This window comes from Tenrec ecaudatus, chromosome 14, assembly GCF_050624435.1.
Source record: "Tenrec ecaudatus isolate mTenEca1 chromosome 14, mTenEca1.hap1, whole genome shotgun sequence".
Taxonomy (NCBI): Eukaryota; Metazoa; Chordata; class Mammalia; order Afrosoricida; family Tenrecidae; genus Tenrec; species Tenrec ecaudatus.
The window spans coordinates 10420194-10440334 of record NC_134543.1 but is presented as its reverse complement, the minus strand read 5'-3'; the positions used below and the strand labels follow the sequence as shown (position 1 = coordinate 10440334).

Below are 20141 nucleotides of genomic sequence, written 5' to 3'. Positions count from 1 at the left end.
GCTCTTGGCCCTCTGAGATTGTAATCACATCTTCCGTCATCTTGCCTTAATAATGGTCTCCCTATTGCACGATCTTGTCAGCCCCCGCCCCTCGCCTGAGAAAGTGGGGAAGTGCAGCCTGCCCAGTGGCTCGGTCAGAGCTGGGAGACACTGTCCTCTGGAAAAGCAGAAGGCAGGAGGCAAGTTAGCGTCGCTGCCCCAGAGAACGATGTGCAGACACTGTCCTCCCACCTTCTAGATTTCCAACTGGGTTGCTCTTAACCGTTGTTCTCTGTTAAACGTTCGCAATGTTCTCTTGTGCATGTTGTCCACGTCTAGAAATCCTTCATTTGCCTCAGAAAAGTCTCAATCTAGAAGGCTTTCATTCTACTGAAAACACCGTTTTTCTACTTTCTTATTAGCTTGCATCCGTTCAGCCATGTTCAGTGCTCCAGGATAGACTTTTCCTGGATCTTGCTGATTATTACGTATTGATTACCCTAGCTGGGACAGTCTGTCTTCTAACTACCAAGATCATTAACATTTTTTTAACCCTTATCAATCCTTCCTAAGAAACTAACCCTTTCTTTTTCAAATTAAAAACAAGCAAACAGCAGCAACAGCAATAAAAAACTCTAAGAGATTGTGCCAAATACAGTGGGAAAATATGTTCTATATTTACAAGTCAATTTAATCCCTTAATCTTCTTAATGTTTGTTTATACATTTTTTGGAGGCAAAGAAACCACAGCTGGTCTGCACTTACTCTATTGCACACTGAAAGTATTCACAATTCAAGTACTTCTAGTTCTGATTATTCATCGTTCATTATATCACCTCCCAATCCATCATAACTTTAGTGGCTTCCCACTTCCCTTCCTCACTCCTCTAACACAAGATGACTATTGAAGAAAGCTTCAATCCACATGTTCCAGCCTTCCTCAGAGATTGTGTGAAACTGTAAGAAAGAAGAGTCATCTAATGGCGCTGCCTCCTTTATAGAATCCAAAGAAAAGATTTGAAAAAGTAAGAGCTTTGGTGACTTCCCCCTTCTGGCCACAAGGCAGGCAAGGTAACCTGAGAACTGTTCTACTTCAGATAGCAGAAATGCTGGCTGAAATGTAATAAACATGGTTTTAAATGGATAACTAATTTAATAAAGATGCAAGGTATACCTTCAAGCCTTTAAGACCCCAGACGCTATATCTTTTGATAGCCGGGCACCATCAGCTTTCTTCACCACGTTTGCTTATGCACACATTTGTCTTCAGTGATCATATTGGGAAGGTTGGCACACAATGATATGATTTTTTTATTCTTTGATGCCTGATACCTCATTCCTTTGACACTTCGTGGTCACACAGGCTGGTGTGCTACTTCCATGTGGGATTTGTTGCTTCTGGGCTAGATGGCCGCTTGTTTATTTGCAATCCTTTATGACCCCAGATGCTATATCTTTTGATAGCTGGGCACCATCAGCTTTCTTCACCACATTTGCTTATGCACACATTTGTCTTCAGCAATCGTGTAGGGAAGGTTTGCATCATGGAATGTCAATTTAATAGAACAAAATGTCTTGCATTGAGTAAGTACTTGAGTGGAGGTCCAATGTCCATCTTCTGCCTTAATAGTAAACCTATAAACATATGCACATAGATCTATTTCCCCATCATCCTATATAAATATATTTACATATGTACATGCCTGTAGTTAGACCTCTATAAATGTTCTGTGCCTCCTAGTTCTTTCCTCTATTTCCTTTTACTTTCCTCTTGTCCCACTATCATGCTCAGCCTTGATGTAGCTCAGAAGCAACAAAGCCCACATGGAAGAAGCACACCAGCTTGTGTGACCACAAGGTGTTGAAGGAATCAGTTATCAGGAATCAAAGAACAAAAAAATTATATCATTGTAAATGAGGGGGAGTGCATATTGGGAGCCAAAGCCCATCTGTAGGTTACTGAACATTCCCTTACAGAAGGGTTGTGGGGAAGAGACAAGCCAGTCAGGGTGCAGTGTAGCAACAATGAAACATACAACTTTCCTCTAGTTCCTAAATGCTTTCTCCCACCCCCCGCCCACTACCATGATCCCAATTCTACCTTACAAATCTGGTTAGAGCACAGGATGTACACTGGTACTGGTAAGAATCGAAAACACAAGGAATCCAGGACAGATGATCACTTCAGGATCATTGGTAAGAGTGGTGATACCCGAGGGTGGAGAGAAGGTGGGATAGAAAGGGGAAACTGATTACAAGGATCTTCATATAACCTCCTCCCTGGGGGATAGGCAACAGAGAAGTGGGTGAAGGGAGACATCGGACAGTGTAAGATATGACAAAATAATAATAATTTATACAGTATCAAGGGTTCATGAGGGAGGGGGAAGTGGGGAGGTGAGGGGGAAAAATGAGCTGATACCAAGGGCTGAAGTAGAAAGCAAATGTTTTGAGAATGATGATGGCAATAAATGTACAAATGTGCTTGACACAATGGATGGATGGATGGATTGTGATGCGTTGTATGAGCCCCCAATAAAATGATTTTAAAATAATGCAAGATATAAAAACGAAGCCTGGAAGGGAGAACCAGAGTGGTGAGCTGAGGGTCAGATGGGGGAGCAGCCCGGGGCTGAAGAGCTGCTTGTTTGGGTGACATGGTGGCTTGAGCGTTAAAGACCAGACCCGAAGAAAGAGTTGAACTGCTGAGAATGCTCCCATTGGGAGTGGGAAGTGAGTTATCATCAGCATAATGTCAGAAACCCTGAATGGTCATATGCTTGGTAAAAGAGAGGTTGGGGGGGGGGGATGGTATGAAGGTGACGAAGAATAGTGTCTGTCTCACTTCGTAAACTAGGGAGAAAAAAATGTTTGGTTTCCTTGATGATTAGTAGACACAGGCCTGTCTTCAAAAGCTTTGGAGCTAGATTCCACCTCCATGCTCTGGAAACTTTCAACCTCAAAAGAAAGCTGTGTTGGTGGTGAGTAATGACCTTCGCGTGTCTGGGAGGACAAGCTCAAAAGCAAGCCTCTGACCTCTGTGGAGAGATCTCTCTTGGACCTAGGCCCGACAACATTCCCCTAGTGCAAGTGATCTGAAGTCATCAAGCACATACAGAAACAATACACCGTGAAGCAGATTAGCAGAGTCAGGAAATAGCAAGATCATTCCCCTAGAGAGTTCCATTATTAGAATAATCTAATAGAGTCTACAAAGATGACTGTACAGAAGCATATCAACAGTGACTCAAAAATGTGAGACTAGCTCTAGTCATTTGAAAACAAAGAGCCGAGTAAGTTTGGGACAAGTAGAAATCCTAGAAACAAAAATAGCCATGGGGAGATAAAAAAAAAGTTCAAGGGATAGGTTAAGTAGCAAATTGGACACAGCCAAAGAGAGACTTGGTGAAATGCAGATTACATCTAAAGAAACTGTCTAGAATACAGCCGAGAGAGATGAAGACTACAATGAGAATAAATCTGATAAGGATCGCAAAAGAAAGAGTAGAATTTTTTTCATTTTCAGAATTGATGAAAATGACTAATTCTCAGATTTGTGAGTCTCCGTGACCCCCTAAAAGTCTTAAAAAGAAACCGAAATCTGTATCTTCTCAAGGGAGATAGCAAAAACAAAACGTGCAAAGAGCAGCCACGAGGACAGACACTGCAGACTGACAACAAAACCTCAACAGCACAACAGAAGCCAGAACATCGTGTAAAATGTCTTCAGAGTTATAAGGAAAAATATTAACTGTCTACCTGAAATTCTTTAGCAGCCACAAACTGTCCTTTAAGTGTGAACGCTTCATGAATATACTCCTAGGAGGAAAGGACACTTGTTCCTGATAGGTTATTACTTAAAGATCTATTACCACAAGAAAGCCACATGTATTGTCACTGGGTCAGCTTCAGCTCATAGCAACCCTATGTGAGGTTCAAAGATTAAATCTTGATGGGAGCAGACAGCTTCAACTACCAGAGAGCTGCTCATGGATTTGAACTGCTGACCTTCTGGTTAACAGCCCAGCAAATAATCCATAGTGCTCTCCATAGGGTTTTTTAAAAGATATACTATAGGTGGAGTAGACAGGCTAATCAGGGTGCATTATAGTGCCTATGAAACATGCAACTTTCCTATAGTTCTTTCATGCTTCCTCCCCACCCCATCCCCATTATCAAGATCCCCATTTTACCTTACAAATCTGGCTACACCAGAGCATGTGCACTGGTACAGATAAGACCTGGAAACACAGGGAATCCAGGACAGATAAATCCCTCAGGATCAATATTGAGAGTAGCCATACCAGGAGGGTAAGGGGAAGGTAGGGCAATTAGGGGGAAGTGATCATAATGGTATACCTATAACCCCCTCCCAGAGGGATGGACAACAGAAACGTGGGTGAAGGGAGACATCGGTCAGTGTAAGACATGAAAAAAAATCACAATATATAAATTACCAAGAGTTTGTGAGGGAGGGTGGGAGAGGGAGGGGAAAAATGAGAAGCTGATGCCAAGGGCTCAAGGAGAGAGAAAATGTTTTGAAAATGATGATGGCAACAAATGTTCAAATGTGCTTGACACAATGGATGTATAGATGGATTGTGATAAGAGTTGTATGAGCCCCCAATAAAATGATTTTTTAAAAAAAGATATAGTATAGGAAGACGACTATTGAATTCATAAGGAAGGAGTGAAATGTATGAAAGTATGGTCTTAGAGAAATTGGCAAAACATAGAAATCTAGGTTATCACTGAGAGGATAAGTCGGATTAATAGTAGTGATCAATTTGACGTGTTTGTAAAACAAGGTCACGACTGTAGAAGGAAAGCAGAGGAAATGAGTACGTCTTGACCGTGCATCCAGGGACTTAAGTGCAGACCCTACAGAACAGGAAGAGAATGTAGAAGTCTCAAACAGGTAGACTGAAAATCAGTACACAAAAGTCAAGACAAAAGAGAATCATTAGAACGAGCTGGAATGAGCACAAATAAGACGATAGAAATAAATCCCCAGGATTGCGGCTCTTGCTGTGGAATGTTGTGGGGTGTTACTGTGATACTCACAGCTAAGCCACCGGTATTGAAAACGCCAGCAGGGCCACCCAAAGTGAATGGGTCTCAGCAGAGCGCCCCGACGAAGAACAGGACAGGACTACGAAGGAATAGGCTGGCCACTCCCCAGGAACTGGCCACAGAGAATCTAAACTTGTGGACAAAATCAAAACATTGTCAGATACTGAGCTATTCCAGGAATCACAATAAATATTAGCGAATTAGACTCCCCACTGAAAAGGCAGAAATTGTCATCATGGATTTAGGAAAAACATCCATCTCCTTGTTATTTATGCAATGCACCTAAACCACATACACATTCAGAAAGTTTGAAAGACGAGGGGCTTACAACGATATCTTAGGAAAGTGCATTAAAAAAAAAGCCGAGAATCACCGGAAACAACTCCCTTGGGAAATCTGGCAGTTCTTAGACTGTTGAGGGATATGTCTGGTAACATAGTTTCTTTCAAACTTTGTATCCCCACTGCCACCGAGTTTACCCAACTGCACACACACAAATGAACAAAATGACAAAGACACATCGACATGGTCGCAATCTCAAGGGAGGTTTTAAGCTGTCTGGTCCAGCAGTGGATAGATTTGTGTATTCATAGGATTAGCAGCTATGACATATCATTCCTGTAATACGCAGATGGAAACTTCAGACGCCTTTAGAACATTTCAGCAATAGAATAAGCAAATTAGATCCAACAGGCGTACAAAGAATCTTGAAAGGCAAGAGAGGAAAGGAAAATTATAGGTCAATTGTATTTCATAGATGCAAAATGTCCAAATGAATAATATTAAATTTGTGCATCATAAATAACGCATCAGATACAATTGGTATTTTCTAAAATATTAAGAGTTGTTTTAAATATTAGAATATCTGTTAATGTCACTATCTTACCAGAATAAAAAAAGAAACCCTTATATCCTTATTTAAATAGATACAGGAAAAGTATTCTATGTAATTCACCACCCATTTATGATTACTTTCTAATCCAGTAAGGTATTGCAGGGAATTTCTTTAGCCTGGTAAAAGGCATCCACCCCAAACGTTTAGCATTTAATGGTGAGATGCCAGCAGCTGTCCCTTTGAAATCATGGCTAAGTCAAGGATGTCCATGATCACTGTCACTTTACCCGGGTACTGGAGCTTTAGGAAAAAGGACCCAGGATGAACTGCTTGCCACTGACTTGATTCCGACTCATAGCGACCCCGTGGGACCGCTTCTCGGGCTCTGGAGCTGGAGTCTCTTTGGAAGCAGACTCCCACATCTTCCTCCTGGCAATGGCTGGTGGGTTCAAGCCACTGAACCTTTCCGTTGGCAGCCTAGCACCAAACCACCATGCCACTAGGGTTTCTGATACAAAGATCAGAAAGGATGAATGAAACTCTCCGTTTTTATAGATGACATGATTACAAGAACATCTTCGGACTTGTTTTTGGAACTTATGTAAGAGAGCTCAGTAAGAGTTGTTGCTGCTGATAATGCCACCGAGCTGGTTCCCACCCGCAGTGGCCCTGTGTCCTTTGCTGTCCTCACAGCTACTCCTGTGCATGAGCCCACAAAAAAAGCCACTGGGTCAACCCATCACCTCAAGGGCCTTCCTCTTTTTTTCCCCTGCCACTCTTCGTTAGCAAGCATGGTGTCCTCTTCCAGGCACTGGTCACTTCTGACAACATGTCCAAAGTGTGTAAGAGAGTCTCACCACCTTTACCTCTAAGGGAGCACTCTGGCTGGTCTTCTTCCAAGACATATCGGTTTGTCCTTTTAGAAGTCCATGGTACTTGGAATGTTCTTCTCTAGCACCACAAAGTCAATGCATCGATTCTTCTTCAGCCTTTCTTATTCAATGGCCAGTTTCCACCCATGGCGTGGCTCAGGCACATCACAAAGTAAAGATCACCCAGAAGTTAATGTGATCTCACATGGACACAGCTCAGCGTCAAGTCACGTGGAGAAAACAAAGTAAGACCCTTCAGTGCCCTCAGACCTCTGGAAGCAAAACCCAGAAAGCTCTTTGAAGGCAGATAACATTCCAAGCTCCGATTGATTTCTAGAAGGCATTTCCCAACATGCCCTCCAGCCCCCAATCAAAGGACTAGACACATCAAGGGGACAAGACACTGTGAACAAGCATGAACAGAGAGACAAGACAAAGGAAACAGACCCACAGGGACTCCGTTACGGAGTCCCATCAGGAAAGGACACACAGGCGTTTCGGAAGGTGCTTGCCTTGGTGGTGATGGCATGAGTGTTCAATTTCCATTCATCCATCTAACTGTCTATGTCGATTTCACATGCTTCTCCGAGAGTAGGCAGTGCTTCACCATAAAAAGAAGGCTTATCAACAAACGAAAGGCTTACAAAATGGAAACCATTCTAACATCCTGTCCATAGGGGCGAACAGAGCAAGAGGTTGAGATCTATTTCACAATGAAATATTATTCAACAGTGTTGATGAGAGAACTAGAGCTACCTGTCTCCATGGGGATCAATTCTGCAAAGACAGTGTAGGGAAAAATCACACATCGAGGAAAGGAGTGCACAAGGTGTATCATTTTCAGGAAGTTTGAAACCTGGTTAAAACAATATGCCCTATAATGGAGGTACCCAGAAGGGGTAAAAGGATAGAAACGTTCATGAAATCATAAGCATCGGGTTTAAAGCCATGGCTACTTTCAGGAAAGGGAGAGAAGCTGTTTATTTGTGGTGCAAAGAGCGAAGCCAATAAGACAAACTGTGACAAGTGACAAAGAGGGTGGTTGGGTCAGAATAGATTCCAATCTCCCTGTTTCTCTGCATGGCTGAGACAGTCCATCTACAAAGTGAGTCTGCTTGAGAGGATGCCCTAATAAAAACCAAAACCAAAACGATCTCACTGCCATTGGCAGGCTCACAGGGACCCTGCAGGACAGAGTCGAACCACCCCTGTGGGTCTCCTTGAGTGTAACTCCTGCCAGGAGTAGGAAGCCGGGTAGTTCTCCCTCAGACCGGCCGGTGGTTTTGAACTGCTGATCCTGTAGTTAGCAGCCCGATGTGGAACCTACTCTGCCAGGTCTTTAAACAGCTACTCCTATTACCCGCTAAACCAGCAGTTCTCAACCTGTGGGTCAGGACCCCTTTGGGGCGTGAATGACCCTTTCACAGGGGTCGCCCGATTCATCACAGTAACAAAATGGCAGCGATGAAGTAGCAACGAAAATAATGTTATGGTTGGGGTGTCACCACCACATGAGGAACAGTGTGAAAGGGTCACGGCATTGGGAAGGTTGAGACCCACTGCTCTAAAACCATGTTGTGTTCACAGCAATACTTTTCCATTTGTTTAATGTGGGCAGTTTCTGGGACACCACGAGAGTAAGAAGCACCTCTTGTGGTTTTAATATTTAAGAGCTCAAAATCCCCCAAACAAACTCCCCACCAGTCACCGAACACGTTCCTCTTATTAGGAGGCTGAGCCATAAGTGCAGCTCATCAGAGGGCCCCCATTTCGATGTTGCTGGGCGGTGCACGTGGTTGATCGCTAGACCGCTAACTGGAAAGTTGCTGGTTGGACCCCACCCAGAGGTACCAAGGAAGTAGAGCCTGGCCATCTGCTTCCTTCCGAAGGGTCACGAGCCTTGACCATCCAAGGAGTGCTGTTCTGCCCTACACACATGGGGTCACCATGCGTCTACATCAACTTGTAATTAACCACGGCCTCAGCTTGCCTTACCCATTAAGCCATGGGTGTTCTCCCTGTCTCCGAACACACACACACACACACACACACACACACACACACACACACACACACTCGATGCTTTTTAATGTTGATCTAGTTTCAGTTTTCTGTCTTTTGGACAGCTTGCTGTCTATTCTGACGTCTCGGTGTGGATTTCTGACTTGGGGCTCTTGGGGGCCCTCTGGACATCGCTCCAGCCTAACTGAAGTGCTGACCACTGGCCGTCGTGTGTTCTCTTTTTCTTCAGGAGCGGGATAAATCCTACTTGTCTCGGAGTGTCGTGCTAGAACTTCTGCAGGCCCTGAAGCTCAAGTCTCCGTTACCAGACACCAACCTCCTTCTGCTCGTGCAGGTAGGCTTCACGCTCACTTCTCAGCCCTCCCAGGGGCTCCCCTTGGGGTGGGGGCAGACGGATACATCCAGCCGTCTCAGCTCCAAGGTAGGAACTATCTTATGAGCCATGAGCTAATGAGTACAACGCACTGGCATTTCCCTTGGCCCAACCGAAAAGTTGTATTTATGGTTGTTCCTTCTTGGGACCTAACTCTGTGATGGACAAGGAGAAGAAGGAAGCCTCCCGGCTGTCTTTAAAAGATACGCAATGCAGTATGTGGGTCGACCAGCCCCCTCACACTAGTGGGGCTGGATTGATATGGGGGCAGATATGGAGTTGGGGGCAGGGTCAAGGCTGCAATAAGGCCTCAGTGTGGGGTGAGCAGATGTGGGCTGTCAAATCTCGGTGAAGCAGAAGAGAAGGAAAGGGTCGCCAGCCCAGACAGACAAAAGGCCAGCTGTATTGCGCCCAGTCGGGGTGTGTGTGTGTGTGTGTGTGTGTGACAGAGACAGAGAATTAGTACCCATGGGAGCTCGAGGCCTGGGGGCTAGGGGTGTGTGTGTGTGTGTGTGTGTGTGTGACAGAGACAGAGAATTAGTACCCATGGGAGCTCGAGGCCTGGGGGCTAGGGGTGTGTGTGTGTGTGTGTGTGTGTGTGTGTGTGTGACAGAGACAGAGAATTAGTACCCATGGGAGCTCGAGGCCTGGGGGCTAGGGGTGTGTGTGTGTGTGTGTGTGTGTGTGTGTGTGTGTGTGTGTGTGTGACAGAGACAGAGAATTAGTACCCATGGGAGCTCAAGGCCTGGGGGCTAGGGGTGTGTGTGTGTGTGTGTGTGTGTGTGTGACAGAGACAGAGAATTAGTACCCATGGGAGCTCGAGGCCTGGGGGCTAGGGGTGTGTGTGTGTGTGTGTGTGTGTGTGTGTGACAGAGACAGAGAATTAGTACCCATGGGAGCTCGAGGCCTGGGGGCTAGGGGTGTGTGTGTGTGTGTGTGTGTGTGTGTGTGACAGAGACAGAGAATTAGTACCCATGGGAGCTCGAGGCCTGGGGGCTAGGGGTGTGTGTGTGTGTGTGTGTGTGTGTGTGTGTGTGTGTGTGTGACAGAGACAGAGAATTAGTACCCATGGGAGCTCGAGGCCTGGGGGCTAGGAGTGTGTGTGTGTGTGTGTGTGTGACAGAGACAGAGAATTAGTACCCATGGGAGCTCGAGGCCTGGGGGCTAGGGGTGTGTGTGTGTGTGTGTGTGTGTGTGTGTGTGTGTGTGTGTGACAGAGACAGAGAATTAGTACCCATGGGAGCTCGAGGCCTGGGGGCTAGGGGTGTGTGTGTGTGTGTGTGTGTGTGTGTGTGTGTGTGTGTGTGACAGAGACAGAGAATTAGTACCCATGGGAGCTCGAGGCCTGGGGGCTAGGTGTGTGTGTGTGTGTGTGTGTGTGTGTGTGTGTGTGTGTGTGACAGAGACAGAGAATTAGTACCCATGGGAGCTCGAGGCCTGGGGGCTAGGTGTGTGTGTGTGTGTGTGTGTGTGTGTGTGTGTGTGTGTGACAGAGACAGAGAATTAGTACCCATGGGAGCTCGAGGCCTGGGGGCTAGGTGTGTGTGTGTGTGTGTGAGAGAGAGAGAGAGAGAGAGAGAGAGAGAGAGAGACAGAGAATTAGTATTCATGGGAGCTTGAGACCTGGGGGCTAGAATTGCAAAGATGTCATTGGTCGTGGGCTGCTTCCAGAGAACTGAAGCTCTCCCGCCTCAGCATCCTTAGCTCAGCATCGTAGGCGAGTGAGCAGATTTGGATAACCTGAGGTGGGCTATTATGTGAGTTACATGAGAGAGAACAGGAGAGAGACGGCGGGGCGGGGCGGACAGGGGGCACCAGAGGCGAGGGAGAAAGCTGTGGTGTTTGAGCTGGGTCACAAGGGCAGTGGGTGCTGGCAGATGCCCTTGCCTGGAGCTCCACAGAGAATGGACTTCAGGATGATGATTGGTTGAAGGCGGAGTGGAGACGAAGCAAGCTCACAATGCCGGAGGAGTCAGCAGTGGGCTAGGTCGCCTGGGACCCAGCCCAGGGTTGAGGCTGGATCTAGAGATGGGAGCTGGGAACTCCAACAGGGAGAGCGCACCAGCCAGACTAGCCTTGTAAACAGAGTCACAGCTTCTTCCGGTCTCCCCGATGAACAGTAAGGCCCAGCTCGGAGGCCTTACATCTGTGGCTGTGGTTAAGTGAAAGGAGCAGATGTCTTGGGTGACTTGGGTGCCAGTCAGGGAGATGAAGGTAAAGGGAGCATCAACTGAGCATCTACTATGTGCCAGGCACTAGGCTGACTTAGCTATTCACTTCACTTAATGCCCATAACGAGGCATTGCTTCTGGACTGTGGCTGAGAGGAAGGGAGGTCCAGTGGGTCTCCTAAGGGGGCTGACCCCGCCACCCAGCTGGGGTAAGTGATTGAGTCGGCATCTGCTAGTGGGACTTAGCACCCAGAGCCTACGGTATTCAGCGTGAATCGCAGCCTAATCGGGCTGTTTGTGCCACTTGTCCAGATTCGCCCAACAGTTTTTCCTGAGTTTTTTTTTTCTCGCACTCACTGCCTCCATCTCTCTCCACCCTTCTAATCTTTCGACCTAAGGAGACCCAGAGGAGATGTTACTATAATCCTACTTTCTACCAATTGCCTCCCTTGTCACAAATGTACAGCAACCTTGTAGCGCCTATGCACCATTTCAAGCCCTGCAAGGATTTCTTGAGCATTGGTCTTGGGCTAAGTCTGGGGTCTATCGAGATGCTAAGGGCATGGGCCCTGTCCTGATGGTGTGTAAGGACAACTGTCAAAGCCTGTGCTGTCTGTACCGCCCTGAGCAGGTGGAGGTAGCTAACTCAGTCTGGGAGATGGAGGGAGCTCATGAAGCCATTGCAGTTCCTGACCAAGCCCAGGGGTGGTGCAGAGGGCTGGGGAAGTGGAACTGGCAAAACCATGGCCCTTTGCCTCCAAGAGTTTGCAGCCTGGTCAGAGAAGTTGACTGATAAACATACAAACCCCACTCCGGTAGAGTGTGTACAGTAGGAGAGGAGTGTACTAAGTAAAGACGTGCTTATGTACTAGAGGATGTGTGGGCCTTGAACGTGCAGAAGGACAAGAGTTTACTCAGTAGGGCGGAGGCGGGACAACACCTGTTATTTACTATTTAATCACACCACTGACGTGTCCCCTTCCTCCCCCTCCTGCCTCCACCCCACACGGTCTCCTACAAATCACTGGGGCTAGAATTTCGTTTTCTCAGATTGAAGATTTAGTAAGAGGTTGGCGCGTTGTCGGTGAAGCTTGCGTCGCCTTAGAAGAGCTTCCCAGGGTGTGTATGGAAGCTCTCTGAGAGCGAGCGTGACAGGGACGCGCAGCCATGGACGGCAGGCAGGAGGAAGTCAGAATGAAAGGGCTCCCACGGTCCCAAGAACAAGACCTGTGCTCATGGAAGAGACAGTGTTTAACATTCTCCCAGGGGATGCCCTGGGCCTTTTGATCCCCCGACTCACTCTCCCACGAGCAGCAGCGCTACCTTTGAGGACAAGCACCTTTGACCTGGACCTTCACGCTGCATGGAATCGACGCTGGTTTGGAGGAGAGGGCAGGGGATGTGGGCTCAGAGAAGCAGCCCTGGCGAGATGTAGTGTAGCAGGTTGATGCATCTTGGGGTCTCTTGCTTCTGATCATGGTTTAGTTGGGGTCGTGCCACCAGGAAGCACACTAGGTCCCAGGGTCCTGCTGGTGTTTCCCTCTGGGTACCAGGGAGTGTCCCCCTTAATTGCCCAGTGCCTCGAGAGCAGAGCAGATCCACGTAGCTGATATTCTTGGGGTCTAGCACCCCACGCTGGAGCTGCAGCTGGGGGCAGGTTTTCTATGAAGTACATTAGTCAACCATAATAAGCACTTGTCACAAGTCAGCATGAGAACACTGACAGTTTAAATTACCCAGGGCTCAGGGAAACCAGGAAAACAGTGATTATTGCAGTTAGGTGAATAAATAACAAAAACAAATTAGCTTTAGGAAGAAAAAAAAGGCCAGAGTAGATACTTCTGAATGTGTTTTATGTGATTTTAAATGCCTCACCCCCCCCCTTTTTTTAGGGCAAATATCTATTTGTCATGGAATCGAGTGACATACTTAAAACAAAAAACACGTTGTGAAGTTATCTTGGTTGGAAAGATTCATTTGGGGGGTATCTTGTGATCCTGCCCAGGATGGATCCCTCTGTGAATGTTTGTGCCTTCTCCAGTTGGGCAAACAGCCAAGTTCACACAAGTTCAAAAAGTAGGAGCCATCGAGCCCACTGCTGTAGAAAGGCCCTCGGAGGAGGCCCTTCACACGACTGAGAGAAGTGAACGGGCACAGACCTTACAAAGCAGCAGGAGTTCCCCGTAGAGAAGGAGTTCTCAGCCTTCCTAAGGCCGTGACCCTTTCATACAGTTCCTCATGTGGTGGTGACTCCCCAACCATAAGACTATTTTCGTTGCTACTTCATCGCTGTCATTTTGCTACTGTGATGAATCGGGCGACCCTGTGAAAGGGTCGTTGGACCCGCAGGTTGAGAACTGCTGCTGTTGCGCATGGAGAGACGTCCTGTGTGGGGGGCCCCCCCACCCCCCTGGGGTGAGAAGAAGCACCTTATGCTTGCTCTCAACAGGAGTGCGTCTTCCTGCAGCATGCTCTGGGTCCTTTCTTGTCCTTGATCACCTTGGTCTTCTAGGTCATCCCCAGTAGATGAGGAGTTATAACCTGGGCTCTGGTAGCTTCTCTGAGGCCCAGGAGTGTAGCCTGGAGGACCGTGGAAGCTGTTCTCTTCACGGAAGGGTATTTCAGCTCCTGGCACCCGGGAGAGAAGGCGTATGGTATGGACAGGTGTGTGTCGGAGGAAGATACTGACCTCCTTCACAGACGTCAGTAAGTGCCATCTGACAGCGGTGGAGGTGTGGAGGTGGATGTGCTTCACTGAAAAGGCAACTCGGGACAGGAAAGCAAACATCCGGAAAGAAAAACTCTCCAGGCGATCTGTGGTGAATGGCACCAGTCCTGTTGTGAGCAGCGAGTCCGTGGCTCAGACACTAGGTTTGCCTTCATTTGTTTTCACCCCAGTGGGAGCCATGGTATTCTATTAACTTCTTTGATGAGCTCGTCGTAGACGCACCGAGTTGGAATCTGTCTGCTCTTCTCACTTAGAAACGCCGGCTTGTTTCCTATCAAATACTCCAGAGAGAACCTCTTCAAGCACAATGACAGGCTTTCTCAAGGAACTGGGGCATCACCAAGTTCTCAGGCTTTCAAGGCAGGAACCAGAGCCAAACACTCTATTTTTAAATTCCTGGGAATTCTTTCTGGAGGCCGGACACGAGGGTGAATTTCCCAGCCTGTCGTACTGCAACTCGGGGCTCAAACGCAACCATTGTGAGGCGGGTGCAGGCGTGGCCAGCGTTGCTTTCTGTTGAGCATAAGGTCATTGTGAGTCAGAACCGGCTAAAAACAACAACAGCACAGCGGCCGGCCGGTTGCCCGGCCAGGATTCCAGTTTGTTTCCACGTACACAAAGCCCACCCGCTAAACCAAACTCACTGCCCTGCAGGTGATCCCGACTTTGGCCATCTCAAAGGCTCGTTCGAGTGGTCTTTCTTCTTTTGTTTGCTTTTAAAGAAAAAGGGACACGGAGACAGACAAGAACTGGCCAATATATAGATAAACTCTATATTCTTAGGAATTTAAAGGGCCAGTTGCAAGATATGGTTCCCCTTTTCCACTTTGGATGGGTGGAATGCAGATCTCTTAACATGTTCTTTTCTGCTAGTTTGCTGAAGAAATTTTATGTGTAATTGGCTATTAATCATCTTCTTGGGGTGAATTAAAAGAGTCTTCATAATAGAGTGATCCTCATTAAAATCAACCATAGAGAATACTTAAGCTCCAATCAAAAAGAATTCCCGAAGTTCCTATTAAGTGTCAAGGGTAGACATTCTGCTAATTTACATATAGCACACCCACCTGGTGGGGGCATGCCTGTCTATTCAAACGGTGAGAATCGTGTTGCTGAAAGGTTTTCTTTGAAAGGTAGGTGCAGTGGTGGGCTGGAGGACAAAGACATGGCTGTTGGCTTTCTTTCATCTGCAGAGTTACTGTTGACATGTGGCTATTAATATGAGTTGAGTTGGTAATAATCCGATCACTCTATGGAATGCGAGGTGGAGAGACTATTTTGGGTTTCATTTCGATAATGAATTCATCACGTAATGACACATAATGGATAGCGCGCTTGTTCTTTCAGATGCACGGGGGTGTGCTTCTTTCAGGGCATTATCACAGTCGCTCTCAAAGTACAGAAGAAGTCTTCCTTCTGCAGCAGGCAGGTCTTGCTGGAATCCGTTCACTTTGAGTGACCCTGTTGATACTGTAACACCAGCGACAGAGCCTTAAGACCCAAAGGAACATGCAAGCCACTGCCGCACCACAAACTGACACACAGGTGAACAGGTTTGGGCAGAGTTTACAGACTAAGAACAGGCTACAAAGAACAAATAGACTGTTCACTTCAGAGGAATTAGCCCCTGTGGATAACGTGGAAACATCGTCATTGAAACCTTCATGAACAGAAGCAGAACGTCGTCACAGAAGATTACCCCACAGGACAGAAGGCACGTGCAATATGATGGAGGAAGTGTTGCCTTCTCAAAGTCGAGGCAACCATACTGACTCCGATGGAGTTAAGCCTGTGGGAGGAAAGCCGTTGGGACTTGTATTTGCTGTTAGGGAAGGACTCAAGGGAGAAGAAACAGCTGCAGACATCAATAATTGGAACTTGGAATGTACAAAGTATGAATCTAGGAGAATTGGAAGTCATTAAAAATGAATGGTGTTAGTGAGCTGAAATGGACTGGTGTTGGCCATTTGAAGCAGAAAATCATGTGGCAGACTGTGCAGGGAGTGGCAGGATCAAGAGGCATGGGATTGCATTCACTGTCAGAAAGGACATTCCAGGGTCTGTCTTGAAGTACAGTGCTGTCTGTGGTGGGATAATGACTATCCACATGCAAGAAATCCAATCAGCTCAACTAAATTTCTGCACCAACCACTAAAGCTGGTGATGAAGAAATTAAACAATTTAACCAACCTCTCCAGCAAGAAAGACATCATGTTTGGGAAAGTAGAGGGGATCGAAAAAGAGGAAGGCTCTCAACAAGATAGATTCACACAGTGGCTCCAGCAGTGGACTCGAACATAAGAACAATTGTGAGGATGATGGAGGACCAGGCCGCGCTTCCTTCAGTTGCACATAGGGTGGCTGCGGGTCAGAATGGACTCCATGATACCTAATGGCCACAACAATCGATGCCTACCGTCTGAAATCAATCAGACGTACAATCGAGATACACCGATCATTATTGGTGATTGGAATGCAAAAGTTGAAAGCAAAGAGGAAGGAAAGGTAGTTGGAAAATATGGTTTTGGGGATTAGAAATGAAGCTGGGAGTCACATGATAGACGTTCACAAGACTAAGGACTTGTTCAACACAAATAACCTGTTTTCAACACAAAAGGCAACTCTACATGTGGACTTCTCCAGATGGAATACACAGAAATCAAATTGACTACATCTTTTAGAAGACACTATCATTCTCAGAAGCTAAAATCCAGGGCAGGGAATAACTATGGAGCAGACTAGACGATCAACTGGTCATATGTAAGTTCAGGTTGAAAGAAAATCGAAGCAAGTCTCCTGGAGAAACCAAAATACCACCTTGACTATATCCCACCCAAAACTCAAGAACATTTCAAGTACAGGTTTGATTCATTGAATGCTACTGACAGACCATTTGATGAACTGTGGGATGACATCAAGAACATCATATGTGAACCGAAAGGTCTTTAGACAGGAAAGAAAGAAAAGGTCAAAGTGGATGTCAGAAGAGACTGGAACTTGCTCTTAATCATAGATAAAACTCACTGCATCAATTTGATGCCCACTCACAGTGACCCTGTAGGAAAGCCTAGACCGTCCCTGTGGGTTTCTGAGACTGTGACTCATTTTGGGAGTAGAAAGCCGCATCATTTTCCCTCAGAGCAGTTAGTGGTTTCAAATGACTGGCCCTGCCGTTCACAGCGCAACTTGTGACCACTGTGCCACCCAGTCTCAAGTCCTAATCATAGAGTAGCCTAGGCAAGTGGAAGAAATAATGAACTCCAAGAACTGAAGAGAAAATTTCAAAGGGCAGCTTGAGACGATAAAGTCAAATATGAGAATGAAATGTGCAAAGACTTAGAGTTGGAAAACCAACGAGGGAGAAGACTCCCAGCACATCTTAAGTAGAAAGAACTCAAGAACAAATTCAAGCCTTGAGTTGCAATACTGAAAGATTCTATGGGCAACATATGGAATGAGGCAGGAAACATCTATGATTAGGACTTGAGGCTGGGTGGCACAGTGGTCACAAGTTGCGCTGTGAACGGCAGGGCCAGTCATTTGAAACCACTAACTGCTCTGAGGGAAAATGATGCAGCTTTCTACTCCCAAAATGAGTCACAGTCTCAGAAACCCACAGGGACGGTCTAGGCTTTCCTACAGGGTCACTGTGAGTGGGCATCAAATTGATGCAGTGAGTTTTATCTATGATTAAGAGCAAGTTCCAGTCTCTTCTGACATCCACTTTGACCTTTTCTTTCTTTCCTGTCTAAATGATACGGAAAGAATAGAGTCAATGTACCAGAAGAACTAGTCGACTTTTGAGGAGGTAGCGTATGAACAGTGTGGTAGTTACATAAACGCGTGTCAACTTGAGGGTATTATGAGTGAAGGGGTGGAGTCTAGCCTGTCAATCAGGTCACAGCCAGTGATGCCTCTGTGTGGGCATGGCCTTCTCCTGAGGATTCTGGAAACTTAGTCTCTTCCTCCCTAGAGGTGCAACGCGCTTTCTCTCTGATTCTCCTTCCTGTTGACAAGCCACATGGAGCCACGCTGATGGCAGACAGAGCCTTGGAGATGTGTCCCCCGCCCTTGGATCCACAAGACTTTTCCACCCACTGGCCTGTGATCTTCCTGCATTCAGCATCATTGCATGTGCTGTGTGAGTCTGAAGAGGAATTTATGAACTAGTATAGAACATATTGGCTAATATTGGACGTATGGACTTGATCTGGACGGGGCTGGGATGTTTTCTTAATATAGACCAGCTCTTTGATATAAAGCTCTCCCTTATACACATCTGAGTGTCCCTGGATTTGTTTCTCTAGTCCACCTGGCCTAACACAAGCAGGAACCCATGGTGCTAAAGAAAGAAAGTCAAGCTGCACTGAATGCATTAACCAAAAACCAGGATCCAGGAATTCATGGAATACCAATTGAAAAGTTTCAACAAGCTGATGAAGCACTGGAAGCACTTCCCCATCTACGCCAAGGAATTTGGAAGACAAGCTACCTGGCCAGCTGACTGCAAGAAATCCATATTTGCTCCCGTTTTAATGAAAGGTGACCCAAACAGACTGTGGAAATTATAGAATGATATCATTCATATCACATGCGAGTGAAATGTTGCTGAAGGTCATCCAACAATGGCTGCAGCAGGACCCTGTTAGGGGAACTGCCAGAGATTCAGGCCAGATTCAGAGGAGAACATGGCACAAAGGATATGATTGATGCTGTCAGATGGATCTCGGATGAAGGTAGACAATATTAGAAAGATGTTTAGGTGACTTCCCAAGGCATTCAACTGTGTGGATCATAACAAACTATGGATCCCCTTGAGAAGAACGGGATTCCAGAGCACCTCACGGTGCTCATGCAGAACCTGGACATGAATTAAGAGGCAGTTGTGTGAACAGAGCAATGGAAAATTGCATGGTTTGGAATCAGGAAAGATGCACATCAGGACTGTATCCTCTTACCATACTTATTCAATTTGTATGCTGAACAAATAATCAGGGAAACTAGATTATTTGAAGAAGAAAGAGGCATCAGGATTGGAGGAAGTCGTATTAACAACCCTCGGGATGCAGACAACACAACCTTGCCTGCTGACAGTGAGGAGGGCTTGGTGGAGAAGCTCCACAATCGCACCCCTCAGTATAGATGAAAACTCAATGTAAAGAAAACCCAAACCCTCACAACTGGACCAGGAGTTAGCATCACGATCAACAGAGTGGATATTGAAGTCGACAAGGATTTCATCCTGCTTGGCTCCACAGTCAGTGCTCACGGACGCTTCACTCAAGAGGTCAAACAACACATTGCATTGGGTGCATCTGCTGGGCAAGGCTTCCTGACAGTATTGACATGCAAGGATGCTCCTTTGAGGATTACGGCGCCCCTGACCAAGCTATGGTATTCTCAATGGTCTCATATTCACGTGCAAGTCAGACATTGCACAAGGAAGACTGAAGAAAAATCAGTTCACTTATGCTATGGTGTCGGTGAAAAACAAACACCTCGGTTTTGGACGAAGTACAGCCAGAATGCTCTTTGGAGTCAAGGATAGGAGACTTCATCTTCCATATTTCAGATATGTTATTGGGAGAGATCCATCCCTGGAGAAGGATGTCGTGCTTGGCAAAGTGGAGGGGCGGAGATAAAGAGGAAGGCCCTCCGGGAGACAGATTGACACAGCGGCTCAAGCATAAGAACAACGATGAGCCCAGTGCAGGACTGGGCAGTGTTTCCTTCGGGTGGACCTGGGGTCACTATGAGGAGGTACCCACTTGGTGGCACCCACCACCCACCACACGGCAGTCAATATTTCCTCCGCCGGTGTCAGCAATGGCTTTGTTTTGAACATTGTGATAAGATCAGAATGGATTTCTTTTTCTTCAGCTCATGGTCATTGGTGAGATGAAGTGAGCATAGCCAGGCTTTTTAAGGTGCGAATTGGATGTGCTCCACTGGGTTAAACATTCAATGAAGAAACGTAAATAATAGATGAGTTTAGAAGAGTAAGTACCTTTGTGCCTTTTGATACTAACAGACTGTCTGAGGCACCTCCAGGACGTTGAGGGTACGCTTTGATTAATTCTGACTTGCGA

At 46.5% G+C, this 20141-nt stretch overlaps 1 protein-coding gene across 3 annotated transcripts in view; it reads left to right on the top strand.

The window, feature by feature from the left end:
* The window catches only part of UNC79 (unc-79 subunit of NALCN channel complex), a 234320-nt gene that overhangs the window by 185591 nt on the left and 28588 nt on the right, over positions 1-20141 (top strand). For all 3 annotated transcript variants that reach the window (XM_075531033.1, XM_075531032.1, XM_075531034.1), the window contains one exon: positions 9011-9115. In XM_075531033.1, the coding sequence (XP_075387148.1) occupies positions 9011-9115 (105 nt within the window). The remainder of the gene's footprint in view (positions 1-9010; positions 9116-20141) is intronic.